This window comes from Eptatretus burgeri, chromosome 8 (assembly GCF_056783735.1).
Source record: "Eptatretus burgeri isolate ZD-2024b chromosome 8, Ebu_testis_v1, whole genome shotgun sequence".
Taxonomy (NCBI): Eukaryota; Metazoa; Chordata; class Myxini; order Myxiniformes; family Myxinidae; genus Eptatretus; species Eptatretus burgeri.
Genome location: NC_140968.1, coordinates 54,946,534 through 54,962,733, shown reverse-complemented (window position 1 = coordinate 54,962,733; position 16,200 = coordinate 54,946,534). Strand labels below are relative to the sequence as shown.

The following is a 16,200-nucleotide window of genomic DNA, read 5'->3' as shown; positions in this document are numbered from 1 at the left end:
AATCGAATAATATTTCGTGTTAAGTATTTGTTTGCTTCTCATTGTTAAAGTGAATGTTTATTGTGGAACGAAACCAAATCTCAACATAATGTACTCTCTACCTTTCCAAGAAATGAGGAAGTAAATGTTTTGACTTGTTTGCCCTTGTTTTCCCTTTTTTCTTGTTATGAATAAAAAACAATTCCTAACTTTGGAAGACTTTATTTTGCAGATATGTTTGTCAAAGATGGCAAAGGCAGTTTCCACCTGTTGCACACTATCAAGGTGAGGTATGACCTCTTGTAATAGGTACCCAGCACCAGTTGAATTGTCACATTAGAAACTCACAATGCTCACTCTTCTCCCCCCCCCCCTCATGCCCTCCAACCTTCCCTCCCTCCTAGGCACATGCATGTATCGGCAGCACCACTTCGCTCTACCTACAAGTCAAAGGAAGGGTTTAGTGACGATGCTTTGCAGCTCATCCACGCGGACTTGCAGAGTTTGTGTGATGACATAAAAAATGTACGGTTGGTTACTTTGGACGGCATTCAATTGCAAGATAAACACATTACAGCTGTGCTATCAGTTTGCATCGTTTTTTTGTTTAATGATGTTGGCTAATCATGGTGGAACATATTGTAAAATAGTCAGTTGGGTATATAATGGAGAGACATTAACTAATAAGAGAGAGGGGAAGGGGGGAGGGGGGGTAAACCGATGTGAACGTGTAAGGGTGTCAAGTTGCGTTTGAGTTTAACAGTGATTAGTTCAACATGAGCCGATAATAATCAGTGTCGCCTTCCATCTGGATTCTTGTCCATGTCCTGGTGAAAGTACGATCGTACTGATGACGGTTTGTTCCCCCATGTGCAGGACCTTGTGTGCATAAACCCAGGCCTGCGTGAGATCACTCACTATTACTTTGATGGCAAGGGCAAGGCGTTTCGGCCGACGTTGGTGCTGCTCATGGCTCGTTCCTGCAATGCCACTTGTGGCAATTCCAGGTTTGTGGGGTGGAGAGAAGTGTGAGAAATGATATTTTGACACTGGAATTATGGTTAAAGTGATCGTGTTACATTTGATGCTTTTTCGCGTGTTGTTATGTGTTTATTTCTGTATACATAGTCGAGGCTCATGGAAGAGCTCCAAGAACAATGAACAGATCAGGATGCAACAGCATATGAGACAGAGACACAGACAGAGACACAGACACACCAAGATGGAGACAGACTTGGACAAAATAGTTGTGGAGATGAATGGGGGTTGACAAGATGAATACAGGAGGGAAAACTGGAAATTTGGAAGGTTAACGAGGGAAGGAAAGATCATGGTTTTGGATTGGAGAGGAACTGAGATGGTGGGTGGTAAACAGCTGTTTTGAAGACTTGGAGGGAAGAATGAGATTAAAAATAATGTGGAAGTTGGTTGCACAGGTGGGGAAAAAGGAGGAAAAATTGAATGCAGGTGTCCATACTCTGTGATGCTGGATTTAGGTATTACCAAAAGGTGGTGAATGGTGGACCATGTGTGCCCTGCAGAAACCCTTGGGTGGGGGGGGGGAGAGGGACAAAACATGGAAAGAGCAGTTTGTTCAAGACCAGAAAGCAGAAAGGAGGCTGTCAACAAATAGACCACCGACGTGTCTGCAATGGCGAAGTGATTGGCCCATAGACTCGGCTTCATCGCGAGAGATCCCAATAATTGTATAGGCCTTGGTTTTCACGGCATCAAGCTGAGCAAGGTATGAGGCAGGGGACAGCAGTACTCGATGAGGCTGTGGATGAAAGCCTTGTAGATGGATAGGAGTTCAGGTATGCCAAGTGTTACACAATCCAGCCATCTTGTACCATGTTTATATCGGCCTGAAAATTTGTAACAACAATGTATTGTCATGATGACTCATCATGTTGAGAGTGCAGGGCTGTTCAGTGTTTCCTCTTGGGGAATTTAGCGGAGCTTAAGGGGGCATTTGATGCACCATACTCTGTTATAGAGTGTCGGTGCTGCAGAAGAAGTTTCTTGGCCAGGGTTATACTGCGTGGTTTGCCATTGCCTTCCCAGCAGTAGTTTGGGCAGGAACTTTGTAATTTATTCATGGTGCTTGCGATAACTTGCATCCTCTTCGTGAAGCACACCGTGGGATATTTAACGTCCATCAACTCGTTCCGGCATACGAGGTGCTCAGTTTAACGTCCATCAGTGGGACGGCACACACCTTGATGAACTAAAACGGCACGAGGTAGAGCGCATACCTCCGCAAGGCTGAACAATTTAAATTTTGTACATCACTGAGAGGCCGAATCTGTATTCGGACCTGAACCAAAATCTAATCGGCTTGTTGTCACCGACCAAACTCGTCCACCTCGTTTTTTCATAACTCATCCGCAACGTTTTGAAATATCGTGCTATTTAAGTATTTGTCCCCATCTCTCAATGGTGAAGAATCACTTAAAAAATTTAAATTTTCACCATAATGAAATCGATTCGTCCTTGTTACACACCCAACCTGTCCACCAAATTTTGTCCGAATCCATCCTTAACCTCTAAAGATATCCTGCTCCACAGACAAACAGACAGATATGGGTGAAAACATAACCTCCATCCACCTTCGGTGGTGGCGGTAATCACCTTTCCTGTGAAACACAGGGGTGGCAGTTTATAGCTGGGCCGCAATTCAAACCCAGGGTAGACGGCTTAGAGGCGAGTGTGCGTATCTCTCGGCCATCCTGCCAGCCGAGATGCACAGGGTGGAGTAAATATTTGGTTTGGTTCATATTCTGGGCCTTGTGGCCAAAATGACACAACTTGCTGCTGCACCCGACCCATCTTAGGGAGGTGACGATGGCGCAGCGCACAATCGCTCGCATCGCTGAGATGATACACACAGCAAGCCTCATCCATGATGACATCATTGACCAGGCGGACACACGTCGCGGCAAACTGGCGGCAAGCCGGATTTGGGGCGAGCGCAAGGTGCGTTTGTGGCTTTGCTTTGTGCTGTTTGGCTGTTGTGAAGTTTTATGACTCGCTTGTGCTGGGATGCATTTATGTGTCGATCCACCACTTTCGAGCCATTGTTTGACCTCTATTCACAAAGCTACCAAAAAGTGATTTACGTGGGTGTTTTGCGAGTTGTGAAAACGCAGCGTATGGGTGGGATACCTGCTTGTGCAGGGGATGTTAAGCACTGCTGTTTATCGTTTCTAGGCCATACTTGCCGGAGATTTCATCCTGTCCACGGCATCGGTGGCACTGGCACGGCTGGGCAATGAACATGTTATCAGCATGGTGGCCCAGGTCGTCGAGGACCTTGTGCGGGGTATGTTGCACCCAGAGGTCATTCATTGAAAAGGAAGTTTTGGATTTTCAATGCATGCTTCTTTTTGAATGTTGTTTTTTTGGGGGGGGGGGTTTCCATAACTTTGAAGTACAATTTGATATAAATGTCATGTCTGGTTTTTAAGAAGTGATTGGATTTCTTTTATGATTCCCACTCGTATCACATTTGTCGTAACTGCATAAAATGCACACGAACCTGTAATTGTTATTCGTCACGCAAGGTTAATTATGAGGGTTGTGTCAAAAAAGTTAATCACTCCGTATTATCCCTTTTCCGATCCGTGAGGGTTAAGCCACTCGATGCATCACGACTCTGCTGTATCCGCACTCTAATAAATACATCCATCGAGATTAATGATTTTCCATGTCGCTTCTCCCGTTCGTCAAATGAACATCATCCGACCACACATCGACGTGTTGTTGGTAATTAACTTACACATTTTTGGCATTAACAATGTCCATACAACCTTCGTAACGAAGCAACCTTTTGATGGTTGCAAAAAAACAACAACAGTTTGAAATTGCATTATCCCCTTTGTCCGAACCATTTGTGAACACAAGTGTACACCATCTCCGTCACATACATTGATTTGGGAGTGAAATGCCGATTGCTGGTTCTGCGTCTGTTGGGGCCGACATACATTGTATGAAGCTCTGTGTTTGTGTGCTGGGGGTTAGGAGAGAATGGAGTCACAGTGATGGGTCCTTGGCTGACTGTCCGTGTATTTGTATAGACACTCAGCATGGCACGGCTGATACATTTCTCACGATTTGGGAAGTTGTCGTAATTTGACGCTAAACTGTACAGGTTTGTCAGGTCAGGCCAGATTAGATCTGTGACTTACTGCAGATACTACGTAAATCTGTGCTAACCTGTTTCATGGTCTGGTTGTCGGTGACTAAACTGTCTCTCCCACCAGCTTTCCTGGTGAGGAGGGTGTATAATATGGACACCCAGCAGGATTAAGAACAAAACCTGTCCATGGGCGGAGGAGCTCCTTGTGAGTCAACGGCCATCCATATGTAGTGCCAAACTGTGTCTGTGGACATCCTCCTGCAGTTGGGTTACTTTTTTTTTTTTTTGGAGGTTGGTGGAAGGATTTGCACTCCAGCCACCGTAAAATCCTTCACACTGCAAAACACAAGAAACACGCAAAGAGAATTAAAAACCCACTCCGTGGGAGTATCTCCTGTGAGGCTGCCCTCCGCAGGGCAGCTCACCGGATGATGGGATTGGAGCAAAGCCTTTGGGACCCCCACTCTTTGATGATAGGAGGAAAACCATGGGGTAACCTTCCCGGGTCAGATTTCGGTATGGTGGTCTCCTTGGGCTAACCTGAGGCGGTCCCTTCGGGTGGGTGCCTGGAATATCCTATCCCTAAGAGAGGATGATCACCTGTCTGTTATCATCTGAGCTCAAGTGTTTGAACATCACTCTGAGGTTCGGAGACCAGATAGTGGCGAGATCATGGCGGGTGGTTACACCTACAATTGGTCTGCTCGCTCTGATGGTTACCATGCCCAAGGGGGTGCTGAGGCTGTGTCCAATGAGACTAAGGATTAGTCACTCCTTGGGTGTCATTTCCCTGGTCTCTATATGGTCCGACTGATGTGAGTGATCTCACCGTGAAGGATGCATTCTATGCCACGCTCGAGTCTGTGGTAGATCATTGCCCCAGGTGAGATACTGTTCTAGTCTTAGGGGATTTCAATGCATCGACTGGAATTGAAAGGGATGGTCATGAGATGTGTTTGTCCCCAGGTCAGGTCAGGTATGGGAGCATGTGCCAGAACAGCGCGTCGCTGCGTTTTTGACGACACCTCAGCACCACTCCGACACACTCTCCCGCAATCTGACCCAGGGATGTTACTCCGTGGTTTCCCTCCTATCATCAAAGATTGGGTTCATCAAAGTTGGTCCCCATGGGTCTGGAACTGGGAACATGAATAGCACTAAGTTCCTTGATTTTGCAAGAAGTCATGGACTTAGGATGGCTGGTTCATGGTTTCAGCACCTACAAGCTCATCCCTGGATTGGGAATTCCAACCCTGATGTTGTGGCAAAGGAGATTGACCATGTCCTCGTTGATGGTCGCTGGAGGGTGAATCCAGAACTATAGGGTCTACCGGAGTGCTCAGTTCCTCAATACCGACCACAGGCTGATGGTCGCAACTCAATTCCAGAAGAATGGTACCATCCCAACCTTGGATGGATGTTGGCAAGCTCAAGGATGAGAGGGTAGCTGAGGAGTTTGTGAACAGGCTGAGTGGGGATTTGGGGGGTCTGGGTGCTTTGGGGGATCCTGAAGAGTTGTGGAGTGCCTTCAAAACCACCATCTTTTATGTTGCCGGTGGATGTCTTGGAACTCAACGTCAGGCGAAGAAAAATTTTGTCTCAAGGGACAATGGATACCATGAAGCAGAGTCGCTAGGTCAGGCTTAATGGCAGAGCTGAGCTGTTCAGGGAGCTGAGACGTAAAACTGTACGTGCACGAAGGGTTGACAAGGAGGCCTATGTGTTAGGAATCTGTGACGGGGTAGAGCATCACCTGTGGTCAAGTGATTCTCGTCCTGTTTACAGGGGAATTTGTGCATGCTTTCCTCCAAGCCCATCCCTCGATGTACTGCAGTGAGAGCAGAGGATGGTGGGCTCTTGACAGAGGAGTCCGAAGTTAAGGCCCGCTGGGCGAGTTACTTTGAGCGGCTGTACCAGGCTGATCCACCAGCTGTTGAGTTGGATGTCATGGGTGTTGCTATCCCTCCAATCAACTGTGGTCCACCATTTGTGGACACACAGGATGCGGTGAACCGGTTGAAATGGGGTAAAGCTCCTGGGATCTGTGGCATCTATGCTGGACTTCTCAAGGCTGGTGGAAATGCTGCACTCATTTCATTGCATGCAGTTCTGTATTCTGCCTGGAACACAGACGTCATCCCAACTGACTGAAAGAGGGGCCTTGTTGTCCCTCTCTGAAAAGGGAAGGGCGATCGCCAGAACTGCAACAACTTCCAAGGAGTGACGCTGCTCTCAGTGCCAGGCAAGGTCTTCACTCTGATAATTCTTGATGGAGTTCGCATCCATCTGCTTGAGCATCAGTACCCAGCGCAGTCAGGAGGACGAAAGTCCTAATCTTCAGGTCCTGGTGCTTCCAGTCTTGCTCTGCATTTGTGAGACTTGGACTCTGACCAGGGATCTGAGATGGAGACTTAATTGCTTTGGTACGAGGTCTCTTCGGAGAATCCTTGGCTGTCACTGGCCAGAGTTTGTGTCCAATGAGCGCGGTTTCTCAGAGAATCTCAAATGAGATTTGTTACCTGCATAGTCCGTGAGCGTCAGCTGCGGCTGTATGGACATGAGGCTCGTTTTCCTGACGCTGATCCTGCTCACCAGATTCTCTCAGCGAGGGAGCCTCGTGAGTGGAGGAGGCCAATGGGCCGACCACGTGCCTCGTGGTTGTAGCAGGTTGATCAGCATTTCAAGGAGATGGGCATGGGCCAGGCATCTACCTGGGGGATGGCCAGATGGAGGTTCCTGTAGTACCGGCGAAAAGTGGACGCAGTGACATGCTGCTCCGGCACATGCTTCCATTCCTGACCTGACTTTACCTGTACGGTGATTGACAATCCATTTTATTTGATTGACTATAAATTATTTTTTCAATCTGTTTATAAATCATTGACTTGTGGAATGTACGTACAACTCCACCGTTTTATTGGAAGCCAATGCAGTACCATCTTGACTAACTGATAACATTAATGTTGAGTGTTGAGCAGGTTTGAGCTTGGATTGATTGTTTTGTTTTGTTTTGTTCTTGGGCAGGTGAGTTCATGCAGTTAGGCTCGAAGGAAAATGAAAACGAGCGTTTTGCTCATTACCTGCTCAAAACGTTCAAGAAGACGGCGAGTCTTATGGCACACAGCTGTAAGGCGGTTGGTAATGCATCATCCCCTATTTTCTCCACGGTTTTATTTTACTACTATGTGACAATTCTGCTTACATGACACGTCAATGAAAACTAAAACACACAAACTTTCAAATGGTGACGAATGACAATGTGACTCCAGGGAAGTGGGCTCAAATTTTCTACATGGTAGGCCGACTGTTTTCTTTTCGTTTTGCATAATGGTAAACAGTGAGTAATTGGGCTAATGGTAGATGGGCATGAGCGAAAGAATCGATTACCCGGTTGGAATCAATTTCCTCCATTGGAACCGGGAATCGAAACCTTAATTCTCGAGCCGATTTCCCGCCTGCAACAGTTGCAAGTCTCCAGGGTCGATTGCTACGATGCCTTATCTCACTTCGTCCATCGAGAATCCATTCGTTGGTTCAGCAAGTTATATAAAAAGCTTCTCCTGTCATCTACAATATAAAAGGAGCTCGGTCTCGGCATGCCTGCATCTGTCCGTTCATGTGTGCATCCTAATCCTTGCACAATCAGCAGTGCAGCATAGCAATACACACATACGACACGCAGCATATAATGTGCTTCACAAAAATGCATGAGGATAGTTTCTTTCCTGGCACGGCGAGGCCGGTATCTCCACACCACCTAATTTTTTTTTCCCCCATTAATAACAACCGTTTTTAAGCGGTGAAGCTGCTTCAATATTTGGGTTTTATTATCTGTATAGAGCATTGCGAAATTCCAAAACCATCATATTTTCAGCAGTGTAGCCACTTCAATCTTTGGTATGTCCTTCCAGCCATCCGTCCATCAAAAATGAAGAACCATTCTAAAGTGAAATTGTACGGGGTGCTAAAGGGTAATTCGAAAGGGTTCTAAGGAGTTCCAAACAGTTCTAAAGGGGGCTATAAAGAGTAATTCCAATGAGTTGCATTTGTTTCTCAGCTTTGCATATTTCATATTGAAAATGCCAAATTGCACCATTTCTTTCAGACACTGGTACGATTTAAAAAAAAAAAAATTTAACAAAGATATTGCAGCATATTTATTAATGGCTAATTAAAAAAATAATTTAAACAAGTCTGAAGCGATCGAGGAGCGGTCACTTTTTTCCTTGTACACCGCCCGGGTAAATCTGGTTCAATTTTTTTCTCTCTGTCATTAAAAAAAAAAATTACAATTTTCCCAGAGGGTTGAATTAATTTGAAGCAACTTTTACAGGGTTCCCACTCGATCTCAAAAATGAAATTCCCTGACATTCCCTGACTGTGTTGGTAAAGATTCCCTGACCTTTTCAAACGTAAAAATTTATAAAGTTATTTTAGTCGGCTCCTCCTCCCCTACACCGACTCCTTTCCATCACCATTTTGATTTATACATGGTGTACATGCAATCATTTTAAATTCTTTTCTTCTTTTTAAAATGCCAATACAAGCAGAAAATTGTGTCCGCTTCAAAATTTATTTGAATCTTTAAAATATGTAGGCGTGCTTTCGACAACTTCTGAATACCATTTTTGTTGGGAAATTAAACTGATTCTTCATTTGGGTGTTAACTTCGGTCTTTTTGAAAATGGTCCAGAAAGTACACTTTCCCAGCTAGTACTGGCATTTTAATTTTTTTTATTAATATAAAAATTACAAAACACAAATCATACTAATATCAAACGTGGCAGGTACCATGCATGACCAGATCAGAATTATATCAGAAAAAAATTAGCAACATTTAGAACATCTAAATCTTGCAAAATAACAACGAAACATTGATATTGTTAATGTGACATTGCAGACAAACTAGAACACCAGATGATGTTACAGAAATGACTAACAGACGACTATATTGTACATTTTTCTACAAGCATCTGGTCCTAAAAAGGACCATTTGTTGAACTTCTACAGTTAGGTGGGTACTCCTGCACAATTCCCTGCGGATGCAGGTACGTTCACTGCCGCAGAAGTGAAATTACTCAAATGTTACATGGGAAGTTGCAGCAACAGTCGAGATGTTATATACTAGAATTGTGAAAATGTCAATAACATCAAGCAGCGTGTGTAGCTTAGAATTATATGGTTGGCAAAAACTAGCAATTAAGGAAACAAATGTGAATTGTTTGAGTAACGTTATTACAATAGTTAACGTATACAGTATGGACAGTTGCTTACATAAAGTGAAATGTCAGTTTGTTACTTCTTTAGTTTATGTAGTTCTGCTATTTCCATATCAACCTTCTGAGATTCAGTTGCTGCTTCTTCCATAAATTTTGCCTTTTTATGGCTGAAATACAAAGATAAAGTCGATACTGGCAACTGTACAGCTCTTAATTTCATGAAAAGAGCAATAAAGAAAACTTTAATCATGAACAAAATAATTGACTGGGTGTAAAGGGTACTAATTAAGATCATCAAGCACTAATCACACATTTCCCTGACTTTCCAGGTCAGTGGGAACCCTGTTTTACTTCTTTGACATGATTTATCTCATAGAAATCATCCCATTGATTTTTACTCAGGAACAAAAGTTTTGCACTCAAGTTATTTCTCTTTATTCCCTCTGCCACGGAAGGAAGATGGATGGATTCGGGTTATGTTTTTCACCTGTTTGTCTGTGTGTAGGATACCTCAGAGTTGTAAACAGATTCGGCCCTAACTAGTTGAGCAGATTGGGTGTATGACGAGGACGAATTGGAACGGACTCCTTTCGGAATCGAGACAGCAGCTCAGAATCGGAATCGATTCTCAAATTTTAAGAATCGCCCAAGCCTAGTGGTGGAGTGAGCACAGCCTTTTGAAGTTCCCTTTTGCTGGCACAGGTACGATTCCCTTTGCCGCTGGATGGTAATTTTTGCACCTTGCAATGGAATTGTGGATCTACTTGGGATCGATTTCAAAGCCACAGGATCGTTCGGCTTGTCGTGATTAATCCTCTGTAAAGAAATGCCGGCCATCCACCACCACCCAAGCAATTCTTGTTTGCACCATACGTTGTGGAACTTTGAGGGCATGTTGAAAAGTAATGCCTCCTCCTTTTTTACTTTCTGCAAAACAGGTAAAGATATTTGAATGAAGTAAAGACACAATAACACCAATCTTTTTTTTTTCTACCACGATACATATTTTTTAACACAATCACCACTGTGGGCCATACATTTCTAACAACGTTCAAGTAGATTTGTGATGGTGTCTTGATAGAACAGTGCATCCTGCTGCTTGAACCAGCGCTTCACAGCAGCCTCGACATCATCATCGGAGGAAAAATGTTCTTCACAGAAGTGTTCCTCAAGTTTGGGGAAGTGATCAAAATCTGACGGAGCCAAATCAGGGCTGTCAATCCTTAATGGCGGTAACTCCATTGGACGTCTCTTACTTATAGGATCATAACGGTGCACCCAACTCTTATCTCAGTTATTTAATCTCTAGTAAGCCAATCCAACTCTCTCTGTACTGACAGTCATGCTGCCCTCTGCCATTGTGACTTACATAGCACTGAGACATATCGTGGCAGAATCATGAAACTTTGCACCCAGTCATGGGAAGAACTAATGTGCAGACTGCAATTTGTTTCATTGGAATATCTTTACCTGTTTTGGAGAACAATAGGAGGCATTACTTTCAAGACTGAGGCATTGCCCTCGTATGTTTGTTTTATTTTATAGACACGGTGACTGAAGGTCATCAATCAACTGAACAAGCATATAACTATCAACCTGGAATAACCTGTAGTCCTGACTCAAATCCATGCAATAATTTGATACAGGGTAATCTGAAGATCGTCTTTCCATAGACTTTTACAGCTGAGAGCAAAAATAGTGCAAGTCTGTCACTCCACCGAAAAGGATGTGTTGCGGCGTTGCGGCCGATTCCATGTGTTGGTTGGAGGAATGCAGGAGCAAAATGGTGACCACACTCAACAAGTTGTTCATGAAATTTTGTTGCTCGTATATTGGTGAATACGTTGTTGCTTCAGACGTGTTCAAACTTTTCTATTGCAATAGTAAATGTGCCTTTTGAGCCACCCTCTACATTTGCAAAGGCACTAAATCTTCAGTCGTTACGCACATTACGACATGAAGTGTAACCTCGTTAACTGTCAATTGGATTTTTTGGTTTTTTTAGGTTGCAGTGCTGGGCAACAGCAGTGTAGCTGTGCAGGAGACTGCTTACCTGTTTGGCAAGAATGTGGGCATGGCTTTCCAGGTACTGCTTTTGCACAACTTGTGGTTCAAGTTTCAACTCCTGTAGCATTTATTTTAAATATTGATAGTGTGTGTTGGCCAACAGCTCATCGACGATTTGCTGGATTTCACAGCCTGCACCAACCAGATTGGCAAACCCACGGCAGCTGATCTTCGTCTGGGTTTGGCGACATGCCCCGTCTTGTTTGCTTGCGAGAAGGTATGGCTGGTAATTGGGATGTGTGCCAATTTGGAAAATGTCATTCAATGAGTGGGGAGTAGTCAAACAATCATGCTCAGTTTAACTTTAGTTGGTTTATAACCAGGAAATACCACCAGCAACAGCAGCAGCTGTTGACCCTTCAGTCTCATCCAGGTGTCATTTGCAAGATCTGATGAATAATTGAAGGCCCGTTAATGAGCGGACCACAAGTTTGAACTGCATTTTAACCCCTCCTTTATATGGTGCACATCTGGAAAATGTAATCAAGTGTAGAGAATGGACAGCAAGGAATTCATTTGGAAGATTTAGTAACATCCTTTGTCTGTACTGTATTTAGTTGTGACCTCTATCTGGCAATTGAATGTGCCAAATGGAGGGAGTATTGCTTCGCGGGCACCAGCAGTGACCACTATTTCCGTTGTGTCTGTCTGTCTGTCTGTTTGTGACTCGAGCATAGCTCCATGACGTTTGATGCGATCTTGATGAAACTTGGACACGAGCTACATATCATGGTCCAGTTATCTTTTTGTATGAGGGGCGTCCCAAGCCCCTTGTGGGGGAGCCACACCCACTTGAACTTTTTATTTATTTATTCTTTTTTTTTCTCGCAATTTCATTTCCCAGAAGCTGTGCGTAATGTCCATAAGTACAACATATTTTAAAAATCCGATTTGATTTGGTCAATTTTGATGGAAGAGATAGGTTTTTATGGTAGGGCTTCTTCAAAAGCTTCCACTAATTTAATTGTACCTATCGTGGCATTGTTCAATAAAGCCCGCGAACCATCGTCGCCTCTCGGCTAGTTATTAGTTGAAACATTTTGGACAATAAGACTTGTTCTTCAGTAACATCCATGCTGGAATATTCGTATTTTATATTCACCTTGGTCTTGCTCTATTGATTTAAGGATGGCTGCCCTGACATCCCTCGGATTTTTCGGGCCAGCCTGCCGTGTTTTTAAAAGCTGGGGACGTACATTTCTTTTCTTTCCCATTTGGGATTTGCAAGATCGTGTGTTCTGCCACCATGCTCCTAAACTTGATTGTCATAAAATCTTGTCCAATTATGGTTTTTAATCTCTTAAAATTCCCATTCTCTCGCTTAAGTTGCTTTGTTTAAAAAAAGATTTTCTATCAGCCCTCCCCACCCCCAGCAACTGTTGACATATTACCTATAAAAGTTATTTTTGGTACAAACTATCAAAGTAATTGTGATGAATTGTTTTTTTTTTTTGTTTTTTGCAGTACCCAGAACTGCACAGCATGATAATGCGGCGGTTTGGTCATACTGGTGATGTAGAGAAAGCCTGGAATTACGTATTTGAGGTACCGACCGTCATGACCAAGCAAATGGACTCTGTTACACGATGAAAGTTGTATGCATACATCATTTACTTTTGCAACTTTCGATTAGGCAGCAAGAACTTTCGTAATTCATTTGTTGTTTTTTTTGGTGTATGGTATCTCGGCTCAAGGAGGAGCGAGAACACAGAACGGATCAACACAACAGAACAAAAGGAACAGTGGAGGGGTGGGGGCACCACCATCAGGGTTGAAGGACAAAATAGAGGGAGTCTTAAATAAGGGATACTGGGAAGAATGAAGGCTTGGGACACATGGGTGGTGAACAAGATGGATACAGCCACAAACTGAAAAAATATATAAATTTGAAGCCAACAATGCATTGGTGGTAGAGAGGGAGGGTCAAATATACTTAATGCATCTGCTTCACCAACCACCATGAAAGTAAAGAAAATACAGCACCACTTTCCTATCACTTACCGTTTTAATGGTAAGAGCATCCACTCTGAATCAGGATGGTTGGTGGTTCGATTCCAACCCTGGCCTAGTCATTCTGATACTCTTGTACAGAGCATCAGTGCTGCTGAAGCAGTATGGCAAGGATTGTACCAAATGGTTTGCCATTGTTTTCTTAGCAAAGGTTGTGGCAGGAACTTGGCCATGGTGCTGGTGATAGCTCACCTACTCTTTAGTTTAAACATCCATCCAAGGGATAGTATACACATTGAATCGCCATGCATGTGAAACCCCAGGATTAGTTTAAGCCTGGGTTTGAATCCTGGCCCAGCTATAGAAGCACGCGTGCGTACCTCCAGGACACCATTCTTGCCGGCCAAGTCATACCAAATATTAAAAATGGCATGTGCCACCTTTTTATTGATGCTCATCATTTAGAGGACAGAGAACAGACCACCCCCAAAGGTTGGTATCCATGGGAAAGTGGAAAAATATCAATTAAATGGCACAAATTCTCCCTAAATACAGTTGCCTCCACTCCCTCTCTTCCAATTATTTAATGTTGGAACAGTTATAATAAATTCATTTAAAATGGAGGTTCATAATAATTTGTTCCCTGTTCTGTCACATGCTAACACAGTGTTTTATATGCAGAGTGATGGTGTTCAACAAACGCGTGCACTTGCTGAACGCTACTGCAAAGAGGCCGCGAAGACTGTGCAGAGGCTGCACGACTCACCCGAGCGAGAAGCACTAATCCGGCTGACAGACGTCCTGCTCACGAGGAAAAAGTGATCGCTTGGATCGAACCATTAATTTGACGGCAAGAGGCTTAGTCGGCCTGGTCGAGCAAACTGTTTTGTGCCAGCGAGGATTAAACCCAGCGTTTGTTTGAGAGCTCTGGTGCTACTTTAGCCTCGTTGGTTGTGTACAACTTGAAAATAACTTCTGGGCCTTTCCAGCAGCCTCTGTATTGTTTACAGTTCCTTGGTGGAACCAAAGGAAAATTGCATAGTCTTGTTTTAATGAATTAGTCACCATAAAAAAACGTTAGAGCCCCTCCCTACTCCTTCCACCCCCAAATCCCTCCATGTCATGGCAACAGCTGCTCTTCTCCCCACCAAACAAAAATCATATTTCTACATTTCACTTTAGTTTATTTTGCTATATAATGGTGCTGAAAGAACTGGCCATAAGTGTATTTAAGTTCTCGATAATGCCTCAATGTATTTGCAAAAAAAATTTTCATTAAAAAAAAAAGGCAAAAACTTTAAACTCACAATTTGTTCATTAAAATGGGATCTTCAACCAAGTGACAGTTACAGCAACAAAAGTCTGGTTAGCCAATTCTTTATGGCCTCCAATTTTACACATTTACAAATGTCAGGACATTTAAATGCAGAATAAAGTCTTTTTTTATTCAAAAATGTCTATACAGACACCATACAAGAGTGGTAATACTTGCATGCAGTTTAACAAGCCTTGTACAGATGCAACACATCAGTCAATTTGGACCTGGTGTGAGATGGAACCTCCATCCAATATTCAAACACCATGGAATGGATTACATTAGCAAAAGGATGGCAGCGAATCGGAACTTGTTTAATCCAGGTACTGATGAAGGTGGGGTGGGGAAGAGGAAAAGCATGGTAGCAAATCAATAGAATTGGAGGAAATCTTCTTAAAGTATACAACAGTTTTATTAGAAGACAAAAGCATTAATCCATTTACAGTGAGTATAACGTCGTCAAAAGCAAATACAAAAGAAAAAAGAAGATGCAAATGTTCGTGATAATTTGGCCCATACCACACCGTTTAAAAAAAAAATCTGTCACCTTTACCAACCACACAACAGGTACAACTCTATCCCTTGGACCACACTACGTTTATGTTCAAAGCTTTGAGAAGAAAAATGTCCAAACGTGGCATTTTGCAGTTAACAGTACTGTTTCTGGTGAGTCAGTGCAGATTTGTTATTTTCATTCATTTATTTTTTGAACGAAAAAAAAAAAATCACTGTTTGATAGTCGAGTTAAAAAAAAAAAAAATTAAAACCCCCACCATGGCTGTTTAGGAAAGGAAGGGTGAAGCAAATCACTAACAACTTAGTTTTAAACCCCAACCCATGTCAAGGTCACCCATATGTTAATTTGGATCAAAAACCAACATGCACGTTGCTTTGAAAGCAAAGCCAACCAATCAGTAAAAACGAATGAACAGGTTAAACTTCAAAAATTAAAAAAAAAAAACATTCAAAACAAAATACACCAGTGGGGGTCGACGTGCGTTAAACGTATACAACGTTCAAAGCACGCCTGCGCTTCCACCGCAATGCGGAGCAGAGGAAAGCTTGTGCCTTTATTCATAATCGAGTCGATGGCACCCAAATACGGTTGCGCGGCCAGATCGATGGAACTCAAAATATTCTGCAGGCCCAATGACGTTTTGTTTTGGAAGAACCTTTTTTTTTATAAGCACCTGTGGCGTGATCGAGCAGGTAACGCTCAGCACACATGCCCTTTCCTTCCCGGTGAAAACTCAACGAGGTAATGGCCTTTTATAACAGTGTCTGGCTTCAGCACACCTCTTAAAAAGTGAAATTGCTCAACCTGAGCGGCCAGGGGCTACTCAGTGAAGTGTAACACCTGTTCGACGTAGTTTCCAGGAAAGAGGCCCGTAGTTCCATTCATGGTACCTTCATACCAGCCGTCGTCGTTTTTCTTTATGACGTAGATTATAGCACCTTCCTGGAAGCTCAATTCGTCGTCTTTGTCTTTTATGTAGTCATAAACTGCTACCACTGTAGTGCAGTGAAAATGT

At 43.3% G+C, this 16,200-nt stretch overlaps 2 protein-coding genes across 10 annotated transcripts in view; one reads left to right on the top strand and one right to left on the bottom strand.

Annotated features, from left to right (window-relative positions):
• PDSS1 (decaprenyl diphosphate synthase subunit 1) overlaps positions 1–15,434 on the top strand; it is a 32,013-nt gene extending 16,579 nt beyond the window's left edge. For all 3 annotated transcript variants that reach the window (XM_085892134.1, XM_085892135.1, XM_085892136.1), the window contains exons 2-11: positions 212–264; positions 384–504; positions 856–986; positions 2,814–2,955; positions 3,190–3,301; positions 7,142–7,251; positions 11,342–11,422; positions 11,507–11,620; positions 12,868–12,948; positions 14,035–15,434. In XM_085892134.1, coding sequence (XP_085748260.1) covers positions 212–264; positions 384–504; positions 856–986; positions 2,814–2,955; positions 3,190–3,301; positions 7,142–7,251; positions 11,342–11,422; positions 11,507–11,620; positions 12,868–12,948; positions 14,035–14,175 — 1,086 coding nt within the window. In that variant the 3' untranslated portion in view covers positions 14,176–15,434. The remainder of the gene's footprint in view (positions 1–211; positions 265–383; positions 505–855; positions 987–2,813; positions 2,956–3,189; positions 3,302–7,141; positions 7,252–11,341; positions 11,423–11,506; positions 11,621–12,867; positions 12,949–14,034) is intronic.
• Positions 14,778–16,200, bottom strand: part of ABI1 (abl interactor 1) — a 79,428-nt gene continuing 78,005 nt past the window's right edge. For 6 of the 7 annotated variants that reach the window (XM_085892117.1, XM_085892120.1, XM_085892121.1 and 3 more), the window contains one exon: positions 14,778–16,180. In XM_085892117.1, coding sequence (XP_085748243.1) covers positions 16,005–16,180 — 176 coding nt within the window. In that variant the 3' untranslated portion in view covers positions 14,778–16,004. The remainder of the gene's footprint in view (positions 16,181–16,200) is intronic. The other variant, XM_085892118.1, reaches the window with a different exon arrangement.